At 38.2% G+C, this 25780-nt stretch overlaps 1 protein-coding gene across 6 annotated transcripts in view; it reads right to left on the bottom strand.

Annotated features, from left to right (window-relative positions):
- Fer (FER tyrosine kinase) overlaps positions 1–25780 on the bottom strand; it is a 341616-nt gene that overhangs the window by 220739 nt on the left and 95097 nt on the right. For 4 of the 6 annotated variants that reach the window (XM_087906023.1, XM_087906015.1, XM_087906014.1 and 1 more), the window contains one exon: positions 23130–23319. In XM_087906023.1, the coding sequence (XP_087762149.1) occupies positions 23130–23319 (190 nt within the window). Of the gene's footprint in view, positions 1–7180; positions 7377–9057; positions 9173–23129; positions 23320–25780 lie in introns of those variants that run through there. The other 2 variants (XM_087906024.1, XM_087906025.1) reach the window with 2 other exon arrangements.

Below are 25780 nucleotides of genomic sequence, written 5' to 3'. Positions count from 1 at the left end.
GACAAAGTAGAAAAACCAGCTTTAAGAAAGGTAAGAATCTCTCCTCCAAGAGATCCACATGCTAAGTTCTTTGTTGATAACAGAATACAGAAACGCAGTGGCTTGGATGGTGCTCCCCACAAAGATGTCTCCCAGGAACCTGTGGGTGTGACACTGTTCTGAGGATGGGAGGAGGTACAGATATCATGATGAGACTATCCTAGATGATCCGGGTTCCTTCTCACCCAATGACAGGCACCATCAGATGACAACAGACAGACAGAAAAGCTGGTAAGGCTATGCGAAGGAACAGACTGGCAAATTCTGCCCATAAGTCAAAGAACAATAAGGATTCCAGGAGCTACCAGAAGCTAGGAGAGAAGCACCAGCAGATTCCCTGCAGACACGGAAGGAGCCACTCGCACAGTGTGCTAGGGTTTCAGACTAACCCAACAGTGGCAAGGATTTCTCTTCTCTGTCAAGTTTGTAGTGATTTATTATGCTGTCAAGAACATTAATATAAGGTGACAAAGAATAATCATTTCATATTTGTCTTATAAAGCAATACCTGGCATTCTAACACTACAAAAAAAATCACCCTTTATAACAAAGCAGAAAAACTGGTCAAACATGACATTGTCCTCACAATGTCTATACAACAAAATTAATTAAAAATATATGAGTGTGCATACATGTGGAATTTGTCTTTCTTTTCTGTATTTTAAAAACTCATCTCTAACAGAAACAAAACTATGCCTTAAAATTTACTGTCAAAAATATGTTGCAGTTCCAAAACCATATTTTCTCAGCAGGAGCCTTGATTATGCCAAGAAACCATGTAGCAATATTCACAATCAACCACAAGGTCACTGAGTTTTCATATGCCTACAGCACAGGAGAAAGAAAACGGGTTCTTTTCTCTGCCTTTCCCACATCATTTTCACACAAATCAGCACGGTTTGAGGTCTCCAATATTTTAGGGTCTAATACTGTTTCCGACAATCTGTCATCAGGAAAGAAAAAGGACCTTGAAAGGAACCAAAGGCTAAGAAGGTTCTGTTAGAGCACCTGCCTAAGGTGCAAGGCTGGGCTCAATTGCCAGCAACATGGGCATGAATGAATGAATGAATGAATGAATTAGTGAATGAATAAATGAAAAATAAAAGCAGCCAACTCCCACACCAAAAATAAGTAGGGCAATATTTGCATATGCAGATAAAATATTACTTAAAAAGATCAACATTGAAAATTGAGTACAGAAATTCCTACACAATAATTTCTCTCTCACCTGTTGCAATAAAACTCCATAAAATGAGCAGCAGAATGGACCTCCTGGATTTAAGTCTCCCTTCTTCAGATCACATAAAACATGGGAAACTGGAGGTGAAATCTGTCCCTCAGGATGGTTGCAAATACAACAGCTCTGACTCTTACTCTCTCTGCACTGCCACATGCTCAGAGTCAATCAAATGATCAACATCAGTAAGTCATTCAAAACTTTAAGAAGTAGGGGAGGTATAAGTGCTTTAATTCTTATCCTGAAAACATTTAATAATAACTCATATTCTGTATAAAACTATGGCTCATTTATACCTATAATGATCTTCAATACTACAATTCAAAAATATGGGATAAATATAAAGAGACCAATAAGTCTAATTATAAGAATTATAAGGACTATAAGAAGTGGGATGCTGTCACTATAATAAAGACGCACACACAGGAAGGACCATTTTGTCCTGGAATGGCGAAATAATGGATCAGAAAGGGCTGCCAACCAAACAACAGCAGCAATAAAAAAATGACATCAAGAATGGCCTCACACATCTTCAAGGCCAACATTTAGGAGGTCACCCAGGAAGAGAACTGCCAGTACAAGGCCTCTCCTGCTACATATGGAGAGTCTGTCTCAAAAAGAAACAATCAAAAGAGATAAAACACGAAGAGGGGAGGCCTTTGAACAGTAACCTAAAAAAACTTGGACTCACATTCCAGAAATTTTATTCAGTGCCATCTACATCCATTAACTCTCAAAGTAGTTAAGAGAGTCACAAATGATTTAAGTAATATCACATGGGTAAACCTGAGGAGCAGCACTGCTAATGATTTAAAGATAACGCTAAAGAGGACAGACATAGTGTGCCACCTCAAGTCTCTCTGAAGAAAAAACAAACAACAAAATCCCTGGTCTGCTGAGAAAACAGCTGATGCTGAAGGTGGTGAGCTGAAGATGCACCAAGCGCAAGCACCACTGCGCTGCCCTGTGCACCCTGTGCTGCCCTTCAGCATTCTACAGCCCCATGTATCAGGTCCTGCTTCTCACAGATCAGAAAACCAAAGATTACAGAGTGCTTACATAACTTCTCCAAGAACGTAATAATGAGTTCTTATTCAGAATACTGGTTTTCACATTAAAATCTAAAGTGTACTACAAAATCAAAATTCCTTCCCATACTGATGGGTTGAAAAGATTATATTGCAAGTTTAAATATCAACTTCACTGATTCAGAAGTATACAAAGAATATATAGATATATAGAATATTCTTTTGAGGCCTATAAAGATATAAAAATAGTCAACAGATATCTTAAAACTTGAATAGAATTTAAACATAACTTCTCTTGGAACTAAACATAATGCTTCATTTGGGCATATCTTCTAGCAGATTCCTTCATAAAACAAACTGTATATCCCTGTCTTCTGAAATACTTGCAAGTAAGTAAGCATTGTTTGATGTTCTTAAGAGCTAAAATATTAGAGACGCTACTATACAGTTTCTTCTGTGTGTATTTTGTGCCTTTTCTAACTGCCATGATTTTAAAGTATTCCTAACTCCTGAGACAAGGTTATATTCTGGAAATACTTTCCAATCAATGGGCTCTCTTACTATTTTACCATTCTCTTCATTCACAGAGAACTCATCCTCAATAGCTTCTCTATATACCAATCACAAGCAGGCTGAGAAAGAGACCATGGAAACACTCCCATTCACAATAGCCTCAAAAAAAAAATCTCAGAATAAGCCTAAACAGGGGGGTGGTGAAAGAAGTCAATAATGAAAAATCTAAATCTCTGAATTAAGAGATTGAAAAGATAACAAGATAGGCAAGTTTCATGAATAAAAGCAATCGCTAATCCTGCCTAGCTGTGAAGACTATAAACCACAACAATAAATGTTGCTTAATGTAAGAAAAATGTTAATTTTAAAAAGTACAATAGTGGCACTTTTATCACAGGGTTAACCAACAACCGTCTACTTAGCCATGGAACCTGCTCATCATGAGAGAATTCAGGTGTGGTACTGTAAGCCTAACTCCCCATTACTGGAGAGGTCATCAACCTGAGAGCAGAATCTACTACTGTCATGTTCCTAAGGCGATGTGATGCCTAACTCTATTCTAAATAACACCCTTCTGCCCACAGGAAAATACATTTCTTACCCCTCACCAAAGAAGATTCTTTTTGTATATGGAGACTACTACAGAGAACCACAGCTGGTCAAAATACAGAGAACAGGTTACTGTTGAGTACTCAACCCCAACTAGCACTTCTATAAAGCACCACCTACTATATATGGCTCAGAGAACATTTTGGAAGACAAAGCAGAAAAATTTTAAGAGTCTGATGTTGGACAGTGTTTTCAAGACATGACAAAATGCTGTACCTGGGAAATCTCAACAATATGGTTACCTAAAAAAGACCTGTGTAATGATAACATCAGGATCCCACTGTTAGATGAAGAGCTATAGGTGATCAACCGCTGCTGAGACACACAATCAGTTTTCCTCAGGAATGAGCCCCCTGATAGGGTTATCCGATCCCAAGTAATCATCACTAAATCCATATACGTAGGTACAACATTAAATGGGATCAGTATACATGTATGTGTGCGTGATAAGAATAATTAAATGAGAAGCCATAGGTTTAAGAGGGAGTAGGGAAAACACAAAAGAAGTTAGAAGAAGAGGGAGGAGTGAAAAGGATGTAAATACAGTACTCATATATGATATTCTTTTTTAAAAAAATGCTTATTCATAAAAATTTAAACGTAGCTAAACAAGTTTTTCTCATTAAATGAAATAGCCTAAGCATACAAATCAGAGCTGAAGAATTTACTAAAGAGGAACAAGAGCCTAGAGCTTTCCCCACCTCTTTAAAAAGGAGAGGAGGCCTAGAGCTAATGCAGCTTACTGCTCTTTCAGAGTTCCCAAGTTTGATTCCAGCACCAACATGGAGTCACAGTTCAGTTCCAGAGAATTCAATGCTCTCTTTGGTCAGAACAAACTGCTTGCATATGATACACATAAACTCATACAGACATCCATACATATGCATAAATAAAAATGAAGAATTAAAGAAAGGGGGTAAGTGCACAGTTTAAACTTGCACATCCCTAGTTCTTTAAACTAAGAACATTCCTTAGTAAAAATCATTTTTAGATCAATGGGCATAGAAATTAACATTTTTCATGGGCCTTCCACATGAATGCTTACATAATCTTGAATAACTACTGTGGTAGTTTGATAAGAATGGTTCCCATGTCTCATATATTTAAATGCTGAGTTATTAGGTAATGGCAGTATCTAAGAAGAATTAGGAGGACTAGGAGGTGTGGCCTTGTTGGAGTAATTGTGTCACTGAGGGTGGGCTTTGAGGTTTCAAAAGCCCACACCAGGCCCAGTCACTCCCTCCCTCTCCTTTTCCTTCCCCCTCCCCCTCCTTCTCTCTCTCTTCCTGTGAATTAAGATGTAGCTCTAAGAGACACGATTTCTCCAGCACCATACTGCCATGCCTGCTGCCATGCTCCCCACCATAATAATGGATCAACTTCTGAAACTGTAAGCAAGTCCCCAATTAAATGCTTTCCTGTATAAAAGTTGCCTTGGCCAAAGTGTCTATTCACAGCAATAAGACAGGGACTAAGACAGGTACAGAAGATGAAGGGAAGTAGGAGGAAGAGGAAGGAAAAGAAGCAAAACCAGTAGCCCATTGTTTAGTGAATGAAGATGAATTAACAGAAGTTTAAAACATTACATCTACAAGGAGGAAGTTAATGGAATACAACCCATATTTACAATCATTGTGCCAGAATAATAAAGGAAGCGTGAAGGACCATTTTCAATGTTGAGTTACACAGATTAGGGAAAAATGAACATTCTTCTCTTAAAAAAGAAGTTTGCTTATCAAAATGAGATTTCAGAGACCACACTTTTAAAAACACTGCAATGGGAAGCTGGATGAGGATCAGTAGTGGAAAAATCCCAATCAAGACATGATCTCAAGTGCATCCTCCATATCGGTGTGCTGTCATCGTGGAAAGGAAAGGCAGGTGATGGGCAACAGCGGTGGGAAGTGCTGCGCTTTACCAGACGGGCCCCACTTCCCAGGTGTCTATATTTCGGATTAACAGAACAACTACTACCTAAGATTAGCTCTTGCCAGCTACTGTGTGTTACTGGTAATTTAAAACATAGCTGGGTACATGACAAAGATGGCACCAGGGTGACCAAAGCCACACATCTCTCTGACAACAAGAACAGAAAGAATGACTCTCAAAATACAAACCCCCCGTCAGCCCAGGAGCAGAATGAGCACAGACACTGCTGGTGTCACTCTGGACACACATGACATGGGCAGGATGGAGATGGTGGCAAGTGTTCAAAAGGGGACTTACAGGCTCAAAGCCCAAATTTCACGTTCAGGTCAGGATTAGCTAATAACCACAGATAGAGCATTGTGGTTAGGGTTGGAACTTCACAGAGATGTGAGTTCAATATGTATTTACACCATTGGGCTGTTGGAACATTTCATTTCAGTGTGCATTTCTATGCTTAATATCCTTCTGAAGATGGTTGCCTAGCACCATTAACATGAAAAGCTTTGTCCTATTTTCTCTACAAAAAAAATATAAAACTGTAAAATACTATTTTTAAATTTCCACTATTTTTTAAATGTAGAAAAAGAAAATAAAAAACAATTTCAAAATTATATTTTAAATCAATTTCAATATACAAAGAACAAAATAGAAATATGAAATATCAAAGATGAAAGATTATACAAAAATGAGTAAAAAACAATAATTAATTTTTAATGATAAAGAGAGAGTTATACATGTTAGTTATTTAAGATATTACTACCTTGGAAGTCATACATATTATACAATGGTAGATTTACAGGACAATCTCAAAGATTTTTTATCCTCTAATATTTTAATGAATACACAAATTGAGATACCATAAAACCTATGCACATAGTAATGATTTATAAATTTATGAATAGTATTGACTAATGACAAGATATTTAGACTATGATAACCCAAATATTCCATTGAGTAACATTAAGAGAGAAATTGTGCATCTATTTTCATTCTTTCCGAAGATGATTTAAAAAAAAAAAAAATAGGCAGTTACACGATCATTGAACACCCTGTTTTTTTGTTTGTTTTTTTTTTTTTGGGTATTTCCATTCTTATTTCAAAGTCAGAATTTGCTTTTCCTAACATAGAAAACATGGACAAAAACAGTCTAAAATATCAGGGCCTTAATTAGGAAATGCGGGAAGTTTGAACTAAAAACAAATCAACAAAATGTTTATAAGGCCCCTTAAGAACACAACATATGTGGTAAGATGTGGTACAGGTACAGAACACTATTCCTACCATCCACAGAAATTATATGCTACACAGTACAAAATTAACCTGTAAGTGCTGGTGTATAAAATGGCACTGAGCCACAGTCATGTACTGTGAGAAGCTTCTCAGTCCCTCTCCCTGATTATCTAACACATTTGTTCAGAAAAAAGTACCACCCTCCTTTAGTCACAGAAATTGAAAACAAAGTTTCTATTGTTCGGTAGGCAATAAAGACTGAAACCTGGAAAAGAGAAGTTTGGACTCCATTGCAGATTTTAAACTGAATTGTGTTTCTGCACAGTCTACTCTCTTCCCATGGATCAGAAAGTCTGATTTCCTCTCAAATCTGAGAGGTGAAGAGAGAAACAAATTAAATGAATAATGAAGATTAGCACCACCACCCCCCCCCCCATATCCTTGGCTGGGTATCTGAATAATATTAGTGTTAAAAAAAAGAAAAAGAAAAAGAATGTTCCCAGTTGGAGCACTGACATTACTAACAGCGTCGATGCTCTCTGGGACTATTGGCAATGTCTGGGCCCTGGTCCAGGCCGAACCCCTTCCTCCTTACCTGATATTTCTGGATTTCTGATGAGGAAGGTTCAGAGGTCAGCGAGACAGCACACCTTTTACAGTACTTGGAGTCACAATCAGGTTCCAGCTGCCCCTCAGAATGGGAACACTCCTCTCTCTGCTCCATCTCAAATCTTAGCTAGAATTACTAACAGTGTGCCCACAGAAGTCAGTGTGTTCACAGGTCTTCCTGTCTGAGACAAAAGCAAGATAGAAAAGGCACAGCCCTGGAGCTCCTACTGCAGTGTCTCCCTCTGATGGCGGGAACTGCACCAGTCAGCCCTGGACCCAAGGGACCAGTAAGCCAAGGGATTGCTGGGGGTTTTGCTTTACATTCTTGTTTTCTGTTTCGTTCAAGTGGGAGTCCACACACACTATATAAACACCCACTAGCTAAGAAACAGGTCACACTCTTCATCAATCACTTGAATGAAGTAACTTATTTTCTTCCTCCACAACATGTCAAGTTGTCCCACTGAAGAGCTGCCATTTCAAACTCCCAGGAACTACGCACACTTCCAAGTATGTCTAGAAAGGAAGTGCTGCTTAAATTGCCTCCTACATTTTTATTTTATTGAAGTATAACTCTCTAATACTGTGTAATTCTTCCTATCAAATGTAAAAGATTCTAAATTATGTCCAGATGATCACCAATGTCTCATCAGATTCCAAATTTTCTTTACAGCGAGAATATACTGAGCCTATTAATACCCAGTAAGGCAGTAGGGCTGGAGAGAGGGGTACCCAGGGTGCTCCGAGCCATCAATGTGTAGACTGTACAGAAGGCTCTTGGGCAATCTGCTAGGAAGTGTGAACTCTGTGGGAAAGCACTCCATACAGCACTTAGACACCACATACTGTGCTTCCAAGCTCACTGTGGGACATCCTTCTCATGCCGGTGAGTGTGTGTTCAGTCTCCCTGTGTAGCCCTGGCTGGCTGCATGCTTCCACCACCAGAGTACTGAGTTTCTATGTGTGCATCACCATCCTGGCCAGAGCATGATTGTGAGTGGGATAGAGTTCTTAAGACGTCATGGAAACAAAGCAGGAAAGCACTTTAAAGGCCATAGAGACCTACTGGACAGGTCGTGGCTTTTTAAAACTTTCTTGGATTCCAAGTTGGACAGAAACATTTCTCCTTTAATCGTCCTATTTTTTCTAATTTAATGCACTTGAAAGAATTAAGGCCAGGCTGGGTAGCAAGTGCTTACAATCCCACTATCTAGTAGAAGGTTCAAGACCAGTCTGGGTTATACTGTGAGAGCCTATGTTAATCAAAGTAGAAAGTCTCATCTTTGTCCAATTTCCACTATCTTTGAGTCCAGTTAACTTTGTTGTACATGAATACCACTTATGTTTATATCATGTCTATCAAAAACCCCTCATTTTGCATTCAAATAACAATCTCATAAAGTTTCTCACTGATAAATGATAGTAGGAAACACGGGATAAAAGTTTCTTATGCGCTAGCATTGTCCTGGCCATTTTATGAGGATCATTCCATTGAATCCTTCGCATTGGCCCTATGACATAGGTTCTATTTCACACCAAGTTTACAGGTGCTCAAGTCGAGGCACACAGAGGTTATCTAACTTCCCAATATGTATCCAAGTTAGGAACAAAATCCAAAGAACTCTAGGACAGAACCTGTGCATTTCTAAACTCTGTTTCTTGAGTTAGGTCCCTTACCCAGAGCACTCTTTCCAGAAAGTAGTCTCCCGACACACTCTAACAGTTCACTAATTCTCTTCTGCTGAAGTGAGGATAAACTCAGGAAAAACACCAATGCTTCTTAATATTCTTTGTGGGTCTCACATTTTTTAGCTCATTTTAAACAAGTAATTTTGACTTCTATATCTGAATAAATTTACTTACATTTTCCTATCTTTGCAGCTTATTTACAGCTTGGTTCTATTCATTTATTCTTTCAGTATTCAGTGAGGATTTACTGGGTGCCAGGCACTCACCCAGGCTCACAAAATCACAAAATTTTAAATCTGCAAGCAATCTTGGAGATAAAAATAAATGAAAATTAATATTTACAGTCAAAAACTAAAAATCTAAAGCAGCTACATCTGATTCTTAGTTTACCCCCGGAAATAAGTTAAATCTGGTATTTCCCTTTTCAACATATATACCATTGGTTTTGCTTTCTAAAAGTGTTTAAAAATCACTTGATATTGCTAGGCAGACCGTATTTCAAATCACGTATAAAGAGAATAATAATATGGACAATGTATTAGTTGCCAGTAGCTGAAAAAAGACCATAGATGTAATGAGTCAAGAATCTATAATTTCATATTTCTGAAAGCTAAACATCTTTTTCTCTTTAAATCTAAACCTGTTTGGGGGCCGTGCTAAAAGTGTATTTCCCATTTCAATGGGAATGTAACACACTATAACCGTCAATAAACATTCCTGTTGATCTCCTTTCTAAAGCCCAAGGAGATTGCTCTGTAGATACTGCTGCCATCACAGAGGCTGCAAAGAGTCGGACAGGAGTCTGCTAGTTGAAAATGTCCTCTTCCTCTGCACCCCACCCACATAGATATATATAAATCCAATGGCTCTTTGTTACCGGAAATTCTAGCAGCCTGTCCAATATTTGAAAAATATTTATTTGCTGAATCGATATAGCAAGCAAGGGCCTATACACAAGGCCGAGCTAGCAGAAGTAAATACAATGAAAGTGTCCATCTTCACAAACTAAATTTGGGCATAGATAGATATTATTGAGGATAAAGTACAAAATAAAAACATACCCCTAAACAAATGAGTTAATACATATATCAATACACATACTAGTTTTTAATCCATGAAGAAACACTAAGAGGTGTTGTCTATTTTATTAGCCAAAAAAAAGAGTAGTTATAGTCACTGTTGTAGTAATTAATGATAAAAATATCAAGAACTGGTAATATTTAAAAAAAAAAAAAGACAAAGGGCAGCAGGGTAAACAATGAGGGTAGGGTGTAAAAGGCCATAAGTGAACTCATTATAGCAATGTAGCAGAGAAATCCCTTAAAAGAATGGCCTTTGAAATGCAAATTAAAAACTATTTTGAGATCCCAGTCAGCTGGCTAAGAAAAGAAGTGAAGACAAATGGTGGTAAAGATGAACAGAATCATGCACTGTTGGTGGGATGGCAAGCCGGTGCCAACACTACAAAAATCAGTGTGGTGGTTCATCCAAAAACTAGAAATGGACCTTCTCCATGACTCAACTACACACTCCTGAACTCAAAGGACTCTGTCCTACTATCAAAACTCCTGCTCGTCCATGTCCATCACTGCTCTGTTCATAACAGCCAGGAACCAGAAACAGCCTACAACTACTGAACAATGAAAATTCTTATGCGCTATAACATTTTATTCAACTGTAAAGAAAAATGAGACTGCAGGTAATGGATATAATTGGAAAAAATATACTGAGTGATGGAATCTAGACCCAATAAAGGTAAACATCATGTGTTCACTCATATGTGGACCTTAGCCCTTTGAATTTTGTTGTTATTGTCGCTGTTGTTTTTAACTCGCAATATCTGTAGAATCCAGGAAACTGGACAGGACTAATTGGTGGGGAAGAGAAAAGATCTTACAGGAGTGGGGACAGTAGAGCATATGAGAAGGGGGAAGAAGGATAATGAGAAGGTTTAGGTGGAGAAATGGAGAGTAGGGCAGAAAAAGGAGGGTAACTAACACTAAAAGTGTCTGGGAAAACCATGTGGAAAGCTATAAGCTTCTTACATATTATTTTTCATATACAAGAGTTTAATGGAAATTACCCAGAAGCCATAGAAGTCAATGCCAAGTATCAGATACTTCCCCTTAAATTGTTGGTCAGGAGTGAACTGGAGATATTCCCAAAAACAGGTTGTTGGTATTGTTCTTCGATGCCCACAAGAACATGATGTCACAGGACATGGAGAAGTCAAGTCCACACTGTCTATGAAGCTTCTTGCCTGCTGGCTAACCTTCACAGTATTACAAGGTGCTTTTCAAGGCAGCTGAAGGCGAAAGACCACCAAAGTCTTACCCAGCTTTGAATCCTGAAAGTTACAATAACTACTGGCATGGCAAGGTATGGCCATAGGTGCAACAGTGGCTCAAATGCTATGGGAATAACCACCTGCTTTCTGACTGGACTTAAGGTCTGCTCCACAGGGAGAAAAACTCATCAAATACTGTAAATCTGGCCAAGAATGGCTGAGAATCTTAGGGGTAAATCAACTACCATTATCTTGCTAAGTCTAGTATTAAACTGCTTTCTGTATTCGTATCCCTATACACATAGATTACAGCTTCCAGACTTCATGAGAGAAGTTGCTATATATAGTGGACAGCAACAAATGCAGAAATCAGAGTTGGTGCAGGTGCAGAGAATAAGTGTCTATAAAATACACAGCCCTAAATGGGACATCTATGTCATGCCCGCCCCTGTCAATACTCAGGAGAGAAGAGGCAGAAAGAATCTCAGAGCTAGAAGTTGGGGAAGACTGCAGAAAAACAGTCAGTGTCTTCTGAACTGCTGGCATGACCTCTTGGCAGCCAACTGTACAGACCTGCACAAGATTAAGCTAGCCCACACCCCAGAACAGAGAGCCTGAGGGACCATTAATCTCAAAACAACCTGGGAGTCCACTAACAACAGTTGATGGCTGTAGAGAGAAGGAGAGACGGGTTTTTTGTTAAGAGTGTGCTCTGTGGGTTGTGAATCTCTCCTGCTGATCACCTACACCCTTAACCATACATATAGAAGCAATACAAACTAGACAAGGTGAGTTTAAAAAAAAAAAAAGAGGACATGACGTTGAGTGGAGCTGGGAGGTGGTTCTGTGAGGACTTAGCGGGAGAAGTAAGGAAAACAGGATCAAAATGTATTGAATGCATGTAGGAGATTCTCAAAGAATAAAACATATTCAAAAATACACACACACACACACACACACACAGAGAGAGAGAGAGAGACAGAGAGAGAGAGAGAGACAGAGAGAGAGAGAGAGAGAGAGAGAGAGAGAGAGAGAGAGAGAGAGAATATCCTAAGAACTAAAATAATGAAAAATCTAGGTAAGAATAAAGAGAGAAGATACATCAAGGAAGAAAAATGAGAATCTCTGTGTAGTCAAAGCACAATAGACTAGAAAGGCACAGTGTGGCCAGTGAGGAATAGTGGGTGGGTGTTCATGGGAGTTGGTACTCAGACAAAATCATGTGGTTGAGGATACAGTAAGGAATGTGAAGTTTACTAGTTACAGAGGTGCCATTGGAAAATCACAGGCAGAAGAAATATAACAGCTCATTCACACAATGAGATCACTCTAAATAAGAAATAAAAAGGAAGGACAAAGGAGCTCACAGGTAGACTGGCAAGAAGCTCAGACCAAGTTCATGGAGAGCTCTACCCATATCATCATAGTAGAGATACTGACAAGGGTTTAGGCTGGAGCGGAATATGCAGGAATGTAATAGGAACGCGCTTATGGAGTGCACAGGAGACTTGTAGAAGCCTGAATACTGAGTGACTCTTCCATTTGGATTTTGGTTTGAACAGCTGACTGAGGTGACATTACACAGAAATGACAGCATGTCTAAGCGGCAGAATCCAGTTTTGGTAACACATATGTAAGCTCTCAGTTCAATTACAAAATAAAATGTCCAAGTTCTATGCCAGTGTTTATAAATTAAAATTATTAAAAGTGCCTTCACCGTGAAATAAATAGCCACACCTTATATATTGGCATTAGATGAAATAAAGAATTTAAAATAAGAATAAAGTATGTATCTTCATACTATACAACTACATAGTAACATAGTGGTCTTTGGCAGGCACGATAAAAACAGAAAGCCTCCACATACATTTCAAAACAAAAATTCATTTGCTTTATTTCTTCAAAGTAAGGTGCCAGGCTACGTCAATAACAGATGTTGGTTTTCTGACACTGAGCTCCCCCTGCTGGTTATTCCCCACCTTGAGTCAGGCACCATTAAAAAGCAATCAGGTTGACAAGAATGTAGCCTCCAACATTAAGCTAAAAATAAAAATTAGGAGATGCTACGATAACATTGTCTTTGATTTATAGTTACAATTTGGTGAACTTACCCATATGCGAGGCACTGAATTAAACATTTTTACATATTACTTTATTAAACTTTCAAAACAATTTGTGGTGTTTCCAGAACTTGCCACTTCTAATGAGCAAGGAATCTTATTGCAGGGAGGTTACATGCCTAACCTGTGATCACAGAGGTGAGATGGATTTTCAGACTCTTAGGCGACAAACTTGGACTATTGGTTTAACAACAAAGACCTGGAAAAATGTAACTCTAAAGTCAGAAAACTGATGCACTTCATTCTCCTCAGATTTAGAAAATCTCTTAACTGTAGCCTCTCAGACAGACTGCTGGAATGAAATAATGCTATCTGCTTAGCAAACTGGCCATCACATGGCAAAGAGTCACTAAGGGTGGGAGCATTGTTCTTAGCAACTTCACTTAAATCACAGTCAATACATTCTAACACAGGAGACTCTTTCTCTAAGTGCTAATGAAGCAAAATGTCTATCAAATACTTTCTTTGAAAATTTAAATATCTGAACTGTGATAGATACCAAAAACATTTTTATGGGATGTCTAACAGTAGGAGTGGGGTATCTCTGACTCTTTTGCTCTTACTGGGTTGCTTCATCCAGTTTTGATAGGAGAGTTTGTGCCCTGCTCGATTGATACCCCTGGGAGGCCTGCTTTTTCCTTAAGGAAAACAGATATGGGATGTCCTTCTGTAGATGTGTTGCTTTTATTGGTTAATGAATAAAGCTGTTCTGGCCAATGGCTTAGCAGAATAAAGCCATTCGGGACCTCTACACAGAGAAAGAGAGAGTAGGAGTTGAAGGAGACATCATGTATCTGCCAAAGAAAAAAGACGTCAGAACATTACCACACAGCCTCATGGTGATACACAGATTACTAAGGGAGTGGAGGCTGTGGTTGGGGTATATTGTAGCAGAGAAGAATAAACTGAAAGAAAGAAATAGAGAGAGAGAAAGGAAAAACTTTACTTCCAAAATGAACCATGTCTTCATTAAATATCAAAAATTTCAGTATTCTGAAATTATATCCTTAAAATCTATAAGAGGATTGATTTTCTATAAAGGCAGCATACAAAATTATAAGGTGAAATTAATAATAACTAAATATAAATAATGAGATACTAATAAGTAAAATATATCATAAAACTGTAAGCCAAAGTTAAAGAATAAGACTGAATTTTCTACCCAATCACCATCAGTAACAATATTTTTAATCCTAACAAAGGGAAAATTAAAATAATTTTATAGAAAATGTTTCACAAACACAATTATTTTTAATATGAAACATTCCCAACAATTTAAAGATGAGATGTTCATTTTTTTAAAGATAAGGAACTGACTAGCAAATGCTTTGTTGTATGTAGATATATCCTCAAACAAGTATAAAATATCTATTATCCACTTCATATTCAACTTCAGCTAAGAGAACTAATGCCGAAACAAGATTTTGGTTGGTTCTTACTTATAGTTTTCTTCTGAAACAAGATTGTGTCTAGCTGTGTAGCTGGCCTTGGATTTACAGAATCACTGCTTCAGAGTAGCTGGGAGTATCAGCAAATGCACTGTGCCCAGCCTAAAAGGAAAAACTTCAAACACATCCATGCTGCCCACTCTAAGTGAAGTCAGTTGACAGGTACGCTCTTTTCCCTACAGAACTGATTCTGGTGTCTTGGTCTCCTCTTCTCCTGAGGGATTCTGGATCCTGTGTTAGATAGTTTTCTGAATTACATTCCTACATTAGCTGCTGTAAAGTCACCAAGGGTCACATAGTATGTGCGTGACAGTGGTCACACAGTGTCAGTGTGCAAGCATCTGCTACACATCTAATTAAGGCTAAATATAATGAAAAATATTTTTCCTGCACTGTGAATTGCCTTCTTTTATATGACTTCATCTTATATTTCACTTTTACCTTTGAGATGCTTACAAAGTAATTGCTCAAGAGGCTCAGGAGTAGCAGCTACACATACAGGGCATGGTCTACAAACAGTTTTTATACGGTCTTAATATCTTGTTACACCCTCAATTTTCCTGGTTGTAATTTTATGTTTTGCTGAATTTTATTGTCTTTAGCTACCTTGGATGGTCTGTGGAATAAGGCAGGGGCAAGAGTTAACTAACAGCAGTCACAGCCTTGCAATGGTATGCTTCTTATGGTCAGGGCGACCAGAGGTCTGACTAAGCATCTAAGGAGGAAGTCAATCCACCTGAAGCTGTGGCATGCCTCCTGTGATCTTTAGACTCCTACAGTTGTTCCACTGGGCGGCCGTTCTCAGAAATAATAAAGCTGAGCTGTGGGCATCAGCACTTTCACACCTCCAGTCAATCAGCTAATGGACTCCATACAAAATGAGATCGACGCTGGAACATCCCCTGTGTTCTAATCCCAAATCAAATTGTACAGCTTGCTTGGCACAAAGGCAACTGTTTCTGGCTCAGAGTGGGAAAGAGGCAATATTCCCACAAATCAGCCAAGAAGCCCGTAAGAAATGACACAGTTAAATGAGGCTTTCATATTCCTATGGTGAGCAAAAGGCCAGCACTTTTCATGATACGGCAGACCTTGCTTGCTTTATTCTCCATCTACCAAAAACCTTAAGTACTTGCACTAATTATCCCGTCACCATAAAAGCATAGTATGATTTCCAAAATAGAAACAATTATGATTTAATTCCAAAGTACAACTTTCTAAATTATAATGAGCAACCACTAAATTAAAATGAAACCTCTAAATTGTATGCTGTCATCAAATGCTAGAAAGTGCGTAGGCATTAATTTCTGTTGGTAAGCTAAACTGCCGTGAAAAACCTGAATCAACTTGTCTGTATAGCCATATCCGTATAATCTTCATTTCTAAAATACAGGAAGCCTCATGACTTCCCTCCTAAGCTGTCTGATTGGATACATTTTTATCATACTAACACAAGTACACAAACGAAAGGTGACAGTAAACATTCACTGCATCATATCAGGAAAAATGGCCAAAAGGTCTAATCCCATGTTTACTTAATCTTATTAGCTATAATACAAGAATCAAATCCTTGAAATGATAAAATGATACTTAAATTGATTACAATTAAAATCTACATATTTTATTATACACAAAGTCAGAATAAACATGTATCTCAGTGTCTTCGTGATGATCTGAATTCAGCTCAAGTGTCATTCAAGCATGAGTGAACAAGAGAAGATTCACAAAGCAATTTTCTTCTCACCTGTACTGGGGTTTGATCAATGTTAAAAATATTGAATGTTTTATAACTAATAAAATTGAGAAGAGCTTTTAACATCAAAATATACAGACATTTTTAATAGTTAAATACTGTTAGCATAAGCTGCAGGTAAATACCATAGAGTCTATACTTGCTCATAGCACTCCTTAGCCCCATAAAGGCCACAATAAATTAAAACATTTCAGATTTCTTTCTTTTTTTTTCTACTTTCCTTTCTGTTGCTGCAATACCAACCTTGTGACCAAAACCAACTTCAGGGAGGAAAATATGTGTTTGATTTACACTTCCAAGATAAAATCCAACACTGAGGGAAAGGAGGGCAGACACTGGAGCAGTAACCCGAAGCAGAGAGCATGAAGGGAGGTGCTTGGTGAACCCCTCCTTCGTCACGGACTGAGGATCATGCTCAGCTAGATTGTTCATGGAGTCTATGACCACCTGTCAAGTGGGCTGAACGTGTCAGCATCTATCACCAATGAAGACAATTCTCACAGTCCCAGCTGACACAGGCAAAGCCTAAGCTCAGGCATCCCTCTTAGATGGTCCCAGGTTGTAGAAAGCTAAGAAAGGATCCTAAATTATTGTGTATATTTTCCACTTCATTTTATCCTATTAAACACTTCCCAATAAAAACTTTTGGGATACAACATTACTTTAATATCAACTGAATAATTCCATAGAAACAGATTTTCTTAAAATAGCAATTTATTTCTTGATATAAAACTTGAACCAAACAAACTGAACTTTCTTAACTACATAATGCACAAATTGTTGCCATGGGGTAGAGTTTATTGAACCATAAAGCAAAATTTTGATACCGGTAAGTAAGCCCTTTAATAACTCTTAATAGTTGTAATTGAGATTGTAAACATAGTCAGTGCCTGCTGCCTACACAGCCGTACCATCTGTACTTGCAGTTTAACAATGTAACGAAATAAAGTTTGCGAGGAGGGATTAATAAGAATTAAAAACCTGGAGCGCAGAGGAGGGAAGACAAATGGGTGGTATCATAGGGTCTCAAGCAAGACACGTGGGAGGAGGGGCTGAGAAGAGGAAGTCACAGCTGTCCTCCCTCGTCCTCACAGACTCTATTATGCTTGCTTTTAACTACCTCCAGCTTCGGCATCCTCTGCTTCTCTCCCCTCTGTACCACCTATCTTCCTCCCTTTGCTCTAGCAACTTCCTTTCCCTCACCATTTCCTGCACAAGTACTTAGGTATATTTTCCTTTGTCTTCTTTCTTAATTTCTCTTTAGTGTCTAAGAGACAAAGGACTGGGTGAAAGGAAACCTCTTCCTCCAAATTGAACTTTAATTTGTACCACGCAATTTATCTTCTACAGGGATTGCTGTAGAATAAGAACAGTGTTTGGTTTCATAACAAACATGCCTATCTTTTGTTTGTTTGATTTTTATTTTGCTTACTTTGCTTTGTTCTGCTGTTGTTCTGTGAGAAGGGACCTTGCTATGTAAGCAGACCTGCCTGCCTTCGACTCACGGTGTTCCTGACTCAGCCTCCTAGATTCTGGATCACGGGACTTCACCACACCCGATTTACGCCTAATGTTTTAAGAGGAACCAAATAGAGGAAAAAATGAGACATTTAACTAAAACAGTGCTATTTGGAAAGACTAAGCCTGGTTACTCACAGGAACTAAACTTCTCTAATGACAGCTAAAGTTCTGCCTTGATCACTGTCACTGTATCCAGTCTCGTTTGTCCCCTTTGTCCCCTCTGATCTCTGCACAGACGCCACTTCTTCAGAGGAATCTTCCGTGACCTCTCTACACACACATTGTTCACACCCCTCTTCTGCCACTAGGTGCTGCATTTTTCCCAAAGAATTCTCTGTGTTTAATTGCTTATGTGTTGTTTCTACCAATGAGAAGACGACCCTGGCAGCGCTATGCTGGTTTGAATGAGAAATGGCCCCCATACCTCATACAGCTGGCCCCAGGTGGTGACACTGTTTTAAGGGTTTATACCTGGCCTCACTTCCTGCTCACTGTAGGAGTCCTGTGTAAGGATGAGACTGTGACCAGCCGGCTTCCTGCTCCTGTCCATGTCTTCCTCATCTGTTGCCATGCATTCCCTGTCAAGAACGCCCTCTCTTGAACTACTAGCTAAAACAAACCTTTTCTCCCAACATTGCTTTTGTATGGGTTTTACCTCATAGCAACAGAAAAGTAACCAATACAAGCACAAGAAATGATGTGTCTTGCTCGTGGCTGTGCTGTACAGCTCTACACTAGCACTAAGAGGCTGTCCTCGCTTCACTTCTTTTGCTGTGATAGAATGCCCTCACAGAAAGCGGCTCTGGAGAAAGGAGGTTTAGCTCAGCTCACAGGTCCATGCTTTACCCATTACTGCCAAACAATGCAGAGAGCTGGAGGGAGCTGGCCACACCACATTCATGCTCAGCAGAGAGACATGAATGCACACACATTCACTTGTTTGCTAGCTTACTTGGCTCAATCTTTCCACTCATATAGTTCAGGAACCCCTTCCAAGGGAATGGTGCCACCCACAATAGGACAGATCGCCCCAGAACAAATATCACAGACCATCCCTCACAGACATGCTCAACCCAATGAAAACAATCCATCATTGAGAGTCTCTTCTCAGGATTTTCTAGATCACATCAGGTTGAAAACTAAAAGCAACCATCATAACACCTGACCATCAATAAATACCTACTTGTTGAATGATTAAGTAGAAAAAGAGTCACTGTATATACACTATTATAAAATAAATTCTACAATTCATTTCATAAAACAAGCAAAGTGCATCAGATAGCATTGTATGTTCTTCCATTTATGTAAAAAAAAAGAACAGGAGGCATATAATTTACATGCATGCTTCTATTTGCAGATAACGCTCTGGAAAATTACTTCTGAGGAAGAGAATTAGGGACTAAGCAAAGAACACTCAGACCCATGTACAGGTTCATGTGCACATACTGCTATTCAAAGGCATTACAGGAGAGCTTTGCTTTATCAGAAACACACAGCATAATTCTTCACAAATCTAACTCAATATTACAGTGAGTATATACTAAGATGCAACTCTCAAAAAGAATAAAGTAGAGCTACTTGTTTTACAGTGCTTTCAATATACAGAATAAATTTATACTTATTACCTCTTTTCAGGAGCTATGGAATGGAAAACTCAAAAGTTTAAGGATCCTGACTATAATTACAGTGCAGACAGAAAAGCTACTCGGTCTTCTGACTCCTGGTCTAGCACTCTTCTCAGTATACCATATTCGGTGAGCAAGGCTCAAAATGAAGATTTATATCAATGATTGAAAGAAAATGTATCTCACAACGATAAAGATAAAACTTTCAACAGCACTGTCAATAGGCTTTGATTAATCTTAGAGCCATTTAGTGTTCTGGGCATACGACTGAAACATCAGACACTGCTGTAAAGAACACTACTGAGTCATAATGACAGGCAATTCTTATGAAGTCAGATATTTCACAGGCTAAAATGTAGCATAACAAGACTGTTACTACTGCTGTTCAACTAAGAACAGCTACTCAATATGTGCAGAGAAGATAAATACACGTATGTCTCCATCTATCAAAGGGCTTTACACAAAACGTTAATTTCAGAAATATCCAAGTGAAGCCAGTTCTCTTTCAGGAAAGCGAAACATGTCTTAGTAGTAGGAAGGCCGTCTGTGGCCCTTCAGCTCTAGACACATAGACCCGACATCCAAGTGGGCCTTTCATCAAAGTCACTGTATTTGATCCAAAGCTGTCATAAAATAAAACAGGTAATTCTGGGGCAAAAAGGAAGTATAATTCCTCAATTCAACAGATACTAAAATAAAGCTTATTATATTCACTACTAGACTAGACAGTAATAAACAAACTAAAGAGAAGTGTTTAATATACAAACAGTAAAGCCAGAAGCTTGTGTTTACTTGGATATCAGAAAATTCTGATGTTTGCAGAACTCTGCAAGGGGGACGATGCAGAGTTCACACTTCTAACCTGACTCAGACGCTACAGTGTTCTCGTCTCAAGAACCAGAACCAAGGCACAATACAAATAAGTCCTCAGTTCACCAAGAAGCTGCCCTTTTCATTGCCCAAACATTATCCTCTGTGTTGATGTCTCCTACTTTCAGAAGCGAGGGAGAGAGAAAGAGAGATAGGTACATAGACAGGCAGGCAGAAAGGTACAGATAAATGATAGATAGACAGACAGACGACAGCTGTATTTAAATCTGGATCTAGCACATGAGGGAAAATATGACACTGTCTCTTCGTTTCCCCCATGTCCCTTCTTGTCCTTCTGCCCCTTAGGCCCCTTTCCCCTCACACACAGTCTAACTTATTTTATAATGCTATTCATAAAACAATGCTTAAGTAGTCATTTAAGCCTTAAAATTTTCTATTTTATTATAACTATTAGCTGAAAAAAGAAAAATTTTCTTTTTTTGTATTGGTGAAAGAAAGATTTCACCAATACAAGTGGGAGTATTAACAAGACCTATGCCAGAAGTATTCCTTCCTCAAAAATATACTGCAAAACATTTAAATGGCATCAATTTGCGGGATTGCTTATGTAATTTGTAAAATATTAACCTATTATTTTAAACTACATATAATATACAGTGCTCCTTTTGAAAACCTGATAAATTTTTCAATGAGGGCCTTACTAAATTTTCGTTTTGGTTTACTTTGATTTGAGATGGAGTAATCTGTGGCCCCATGACGTCTACAACTTGCCTTCACCTTGCTGGAGTCTCTGAAGTAAGCACTGGAATTAGAAGTGCATCCCACCACCACACGACAAAATTTTAATTTTTAAATAAAAATTTAGTAAAGACACTGTTTCAATGAGTATATAAGAGATATCTATAATCACTATTTCAGTTACTGAAGACAATAAGCCGGGAAGCACTATTCCAAACAAGCAAGGCAGGGTCACTGGTTACAAATCACACGGATGAGGGAAGAAGAAAGGCTGACTGTGCCGAAGAGCAGCTCACTTTCTTAAACATCATCATCTACTCTCTATGAAAATATATTTATTCAATTGAATTAATAAACAACCTTTTTTGATAACTTAAGAATTAAACTCTGAAGGATCAAAAATTCTTAAAAGCCAGGTTTTTAAATTACAGCTATCCATTGGAAATAGCTTATTATCCGGCAATGAGAATAACTATTTTTTATTCTACTATACTAATACTAGCATAAGTTATATTCACATTAAGTTATTTAAAATAAATTATATAGAATTATAATCTAAGACTGTCAAACCATCAGGTAATTAAGTAGCCAATTCCATACTCATATTCAGGCAAAGAAATATTATAAATCATAATCAAAGGATGATAAAAGGGTTTTCAAAAGCCAAGTGAAAGAATTGAATGTGAACTCCCCTGAGAGAATCTATATGCCCAAAAGATACCAAGAATCATAAAGGAGAAGAAGAATCCCACGGACCTTTCCAGATCCTGACAGAAAGGATGATCCTGGAGGAAAAAACCACAATTTGCAAAGTGATGTATACATCGGCAAAATTCAATTAATAACAAAAGCAGCCATGATTCTAATATTCAAGTACTTCATTTTCATTTCTATGTCACTGTAGCTTTAAATATGGCCTATGGAAACATTAAGTTCTACTAACCCATTATATTATTCAAGGTAGCATAAACTGAAAAGTTCCCAAAATGCTGACTGTAAATTTTTTCATCAGAATGTTTCCACCTATGGAATACATTGAGCTGCCCAAGGAAACAACAAAGATTTAGCTCAGGATTTCTCAAGCACTGCACTCCTGAAATTCTGGCCTGGATAGTTTTCACTGGGGATAGGAATGAAGGGACTGTTCTGTGCATATGAGGACGTTAACAGGATCTAGACGGTATCCACTGTCACTGCAGCACGGAAGCCTAGGACTCTGCCACATGTCCCCAGTGAGCAAAACTGTTTCTTAGTAATAATTACCAACATCAGTGACATATACATGAGGTAAGTAGGTAGGTTAGATAGATAGATTAGATAGATTAGATAGATAGATAGATAGATAGATAGATAGATAGATAGATAGATAGATAGACAGACAAACAGACACAGATGGACTGACAGGTAGACTAACATATTACTAGGTATTGAGCAGATAATCAAACTAAAATTAAACAGAATTTTAAGTTTGCAAATCTGAACAAACTAGGAATAAAAGAATTTAAGCTAGGTCATTCTTTTGTATTGTGAAAGAAAGCAAACACACTGTCGATCTAAGGCAAACCGGTTCATGGTTCTGGAGAAACAGTGAAGGCACGGCTTTCTCCTCATTCTTACTTCCATCTTTAAATGATACCCTACCTTCCTGCTGTCTCCCAGGAATAAAAACAACTGCAGTCTGTCCGTTCAGCTTTGAAGGCAAGAGAAGCGCTTTCTGTCCTCTGACTCTATGGGCGGCTCCTGAAGTGCTCTCCAGGTGACCTGGGGTGACTGACAGCTAAGTCTATTCTGCACTTACAAATAAGTTTAATAGAACCTGCATGCTAACAAGAGTGATATTTGTTGCAGCAAACCAGAATTAGTTTTGTGCTCACTTATTACCCAGACACTTCTCTGCCAGCACCGGATGGCTCCAGAGCTTACCATTGATGTGACCGATCGCGCATCTTCTTCGTAATTCACTACAGGAGGCGGTTCTTTCCCATCATTTTCTTGTACTTTTTGCTCCAGTAATTCTTTCTGTGCTGCACACTTTGCCTCAGTGCATCTCAGCTGCTGGACTGACTGTTTCAACTCCTCAAGTGCCTGTTTTTGCCCCAGAAGAAGCACAATGCTACAACAGAATAAAATAAATAGACATTATTTCAACTCAAGAAGTAAAAGCATTAATAAAAATGTGTGTGTGTGTGTGTAAGTATCTGGGTCTGTTTTTATCTGTATGTGTGTATATGTGTGTATGTGTCTGTGTGTGTCTACATGTGTCTGTGTGTGTCTGTGTGCCTATGTGTCTATGTGTGCATATGTGTGTATATGCATGTGTGTTTCTGTGTGTGTGCAGATTCTGCTTTTGTAAGCTTCATTTTCCTCTACAGAACTCCTTCAGAATCATAAAAAGATGAAAACAGATTTTAGTAGCAGGATTACAAAATAGAAATAGGTCATTCAAGACACTTTCAAATAAATAATGGTCTATGGCACCTATTATCTTTTATACATAAACTATCTACCTCACCAGGAGTTCAGCTTAGGAATACAGACCCTAAACTGACTGAAAAAGAAATGACAAACTTAAAACAGTATGCTAATTTCAAACCTCAAGAATCAAACACTTCAAGTATGAAATGTTCCTGGGGTAAAATTAATAAAATTGGGAGCTAACCTGCACACTGAACTGTGGGTATATTGTAAGGTTGTGTTTTAAGTCTGGAAAGTAAGCACAGCAGGGATTCCGACTTGACCATGACAGTGTGAGCCTAAGTCTACGAATCTTTCTCCTACGAACAAAATGGAGACAACAGATTTCACCACTCCTTCTTTTGGGAGCTTGCCCTCAGGGCTTACACAATAGGAACTACAAGCTTATAGGCCCAAAACAAGGCCACTAGAAAGAAGAAACCATGCTGGCAGGAATGTCTACCCCATAAGTATATGATACTAATACCTTAAAAGTAAGTGTACTGTGATAAATTATTAGTAGATACCAGACGACAGATTGGAAATCAGGGAATGCTTCAGAATTAGATAGCAAGGTAACTGACTTAAAGTCAGAACATAGCCAGCATAAATACAAAGAGATATAACCACACTGAGCTATTGAGCTGCATCTTCTGCTGTTTTGAGAACTCAGTACCAATCTAACTGAGCTGGGCACAACCTCAGTGACCATAGTAAAAATGTTGGTCTCTTCAATAACAGGGAACAATGTGAAGTTGGGGAAAATGGAACTTAAAGAGCATTTGTAGGAGACCCAGAAATGTCCAGAAGACAGACTGCTCTAAACAGCAGAATTTAATAGTGATAATTACGATGTGCATCATCATCATTCAGTAAATCTGTGACCTATTTTCAAAATCTATACAGATTTCTTGGTAAATTCATGCTGGCTTGCGTATTAGTTGGTAATTGCTTTTTTCTGCAATAAGTTGGCACTTCTACTTCTCAGAAAATCCATTCAGAAAATGTTAATTATTAAGACAATCATTTTTGTGAGAAAAAATATTAGGAGACCTAAGAAAAGATTACACTTACAGTATTTTTTAAACTTTGTGCTTCCTAACACACAGACCAAAAGCAAAGTACCACAGAAACCACAATGACTATGACAACAGTACAAGAGATAATTCTAAATATATCAGAAAAGATGCCATAATATAGTTTCACACACCCAGAAGATGATTCAAAAATGATTTAATCACATGTATACAAAATTTTTTGATATATTTAAAAGCAATACTCTAAAAGCACTGGATCAGTAGTTTTACATAAAGGCTAATAGAAAATGCAAAAGAAAATAACCAAAAAAGAGCAATTGTCCAGGGTAAGAGAAAGAAAAATAAGCTTTGCAATAAAATGGAATAATAGTTGCAAAAAGTAAATGTCAAGCAAATAGCCAAATAAAGAAAATTATCAGTGTATTTACAGAAACAAACTCACACAGATTAGGGTAACAGGTGCAGGGTTGCAAAGATTCAAGCTAGACAGGGTCCCAGATAGGGGGAAATGGACATGGGTCCATCCATAGCTAAGAAGAAATCTGTAATTGGTACCCATTTGTAAAGAAAAAATTAATTTATTCCAAAAAAAATTTCAGTTGGTATACTAATCACTAAAAGAGAGCAAAACAATAGTAAGGATGTCTCAAAAAGGCATATTATCACCTACCTAAAAAAAAAACTATAATACACATCAGTCTACGAATATATATGTATAGCTTAAACAAAATTTCCACATCTGGACTGACCATACATCCTCCATAAGCTGAAGACCACCTAATAAAAACTAACACCAGGCATAAGAACCCCTCTTATTAGTTGTTGCTCAGGGTTGTCCAAGAGACTCCGAAAACATAAAACTTTTACTGCCCTTGATTGCCCCGCGAAATGCACTTCAGACCAGGGCCCAGAGGTCCCTGAGTTGGAACTGACTTGAATGTTTTTTCCCTCAGGACTAGCTCTCAGGGTGCCAGAAGGCACCAGGCAAGCTTCCAAAGGAGTGGGGCAACCAAATCTTACCAATATATAATGCCGATGAACTACATCAACAGCCAGCATGGTACAATAATCCCAAGAGTGCAC

The sequence above is a fragment of the Myodes glareolus genome, chromosome 1, assembly GCF_982192425.1.
Source record: "Myodes glareolus chromosome 1, mMyoGla1.1, whole genome shotgun sequence".
NCBI lineage: Eukaryota > Metazoa > Chordata > Mammalia > Rodentia > Cricetidae > Myodes > Myodes glareolus.
The sequence above is the reverse complement of the archived record's forward strand: the minus strand, read 5'-3'. Positions and strand labels throughout refer to the sequence as shown.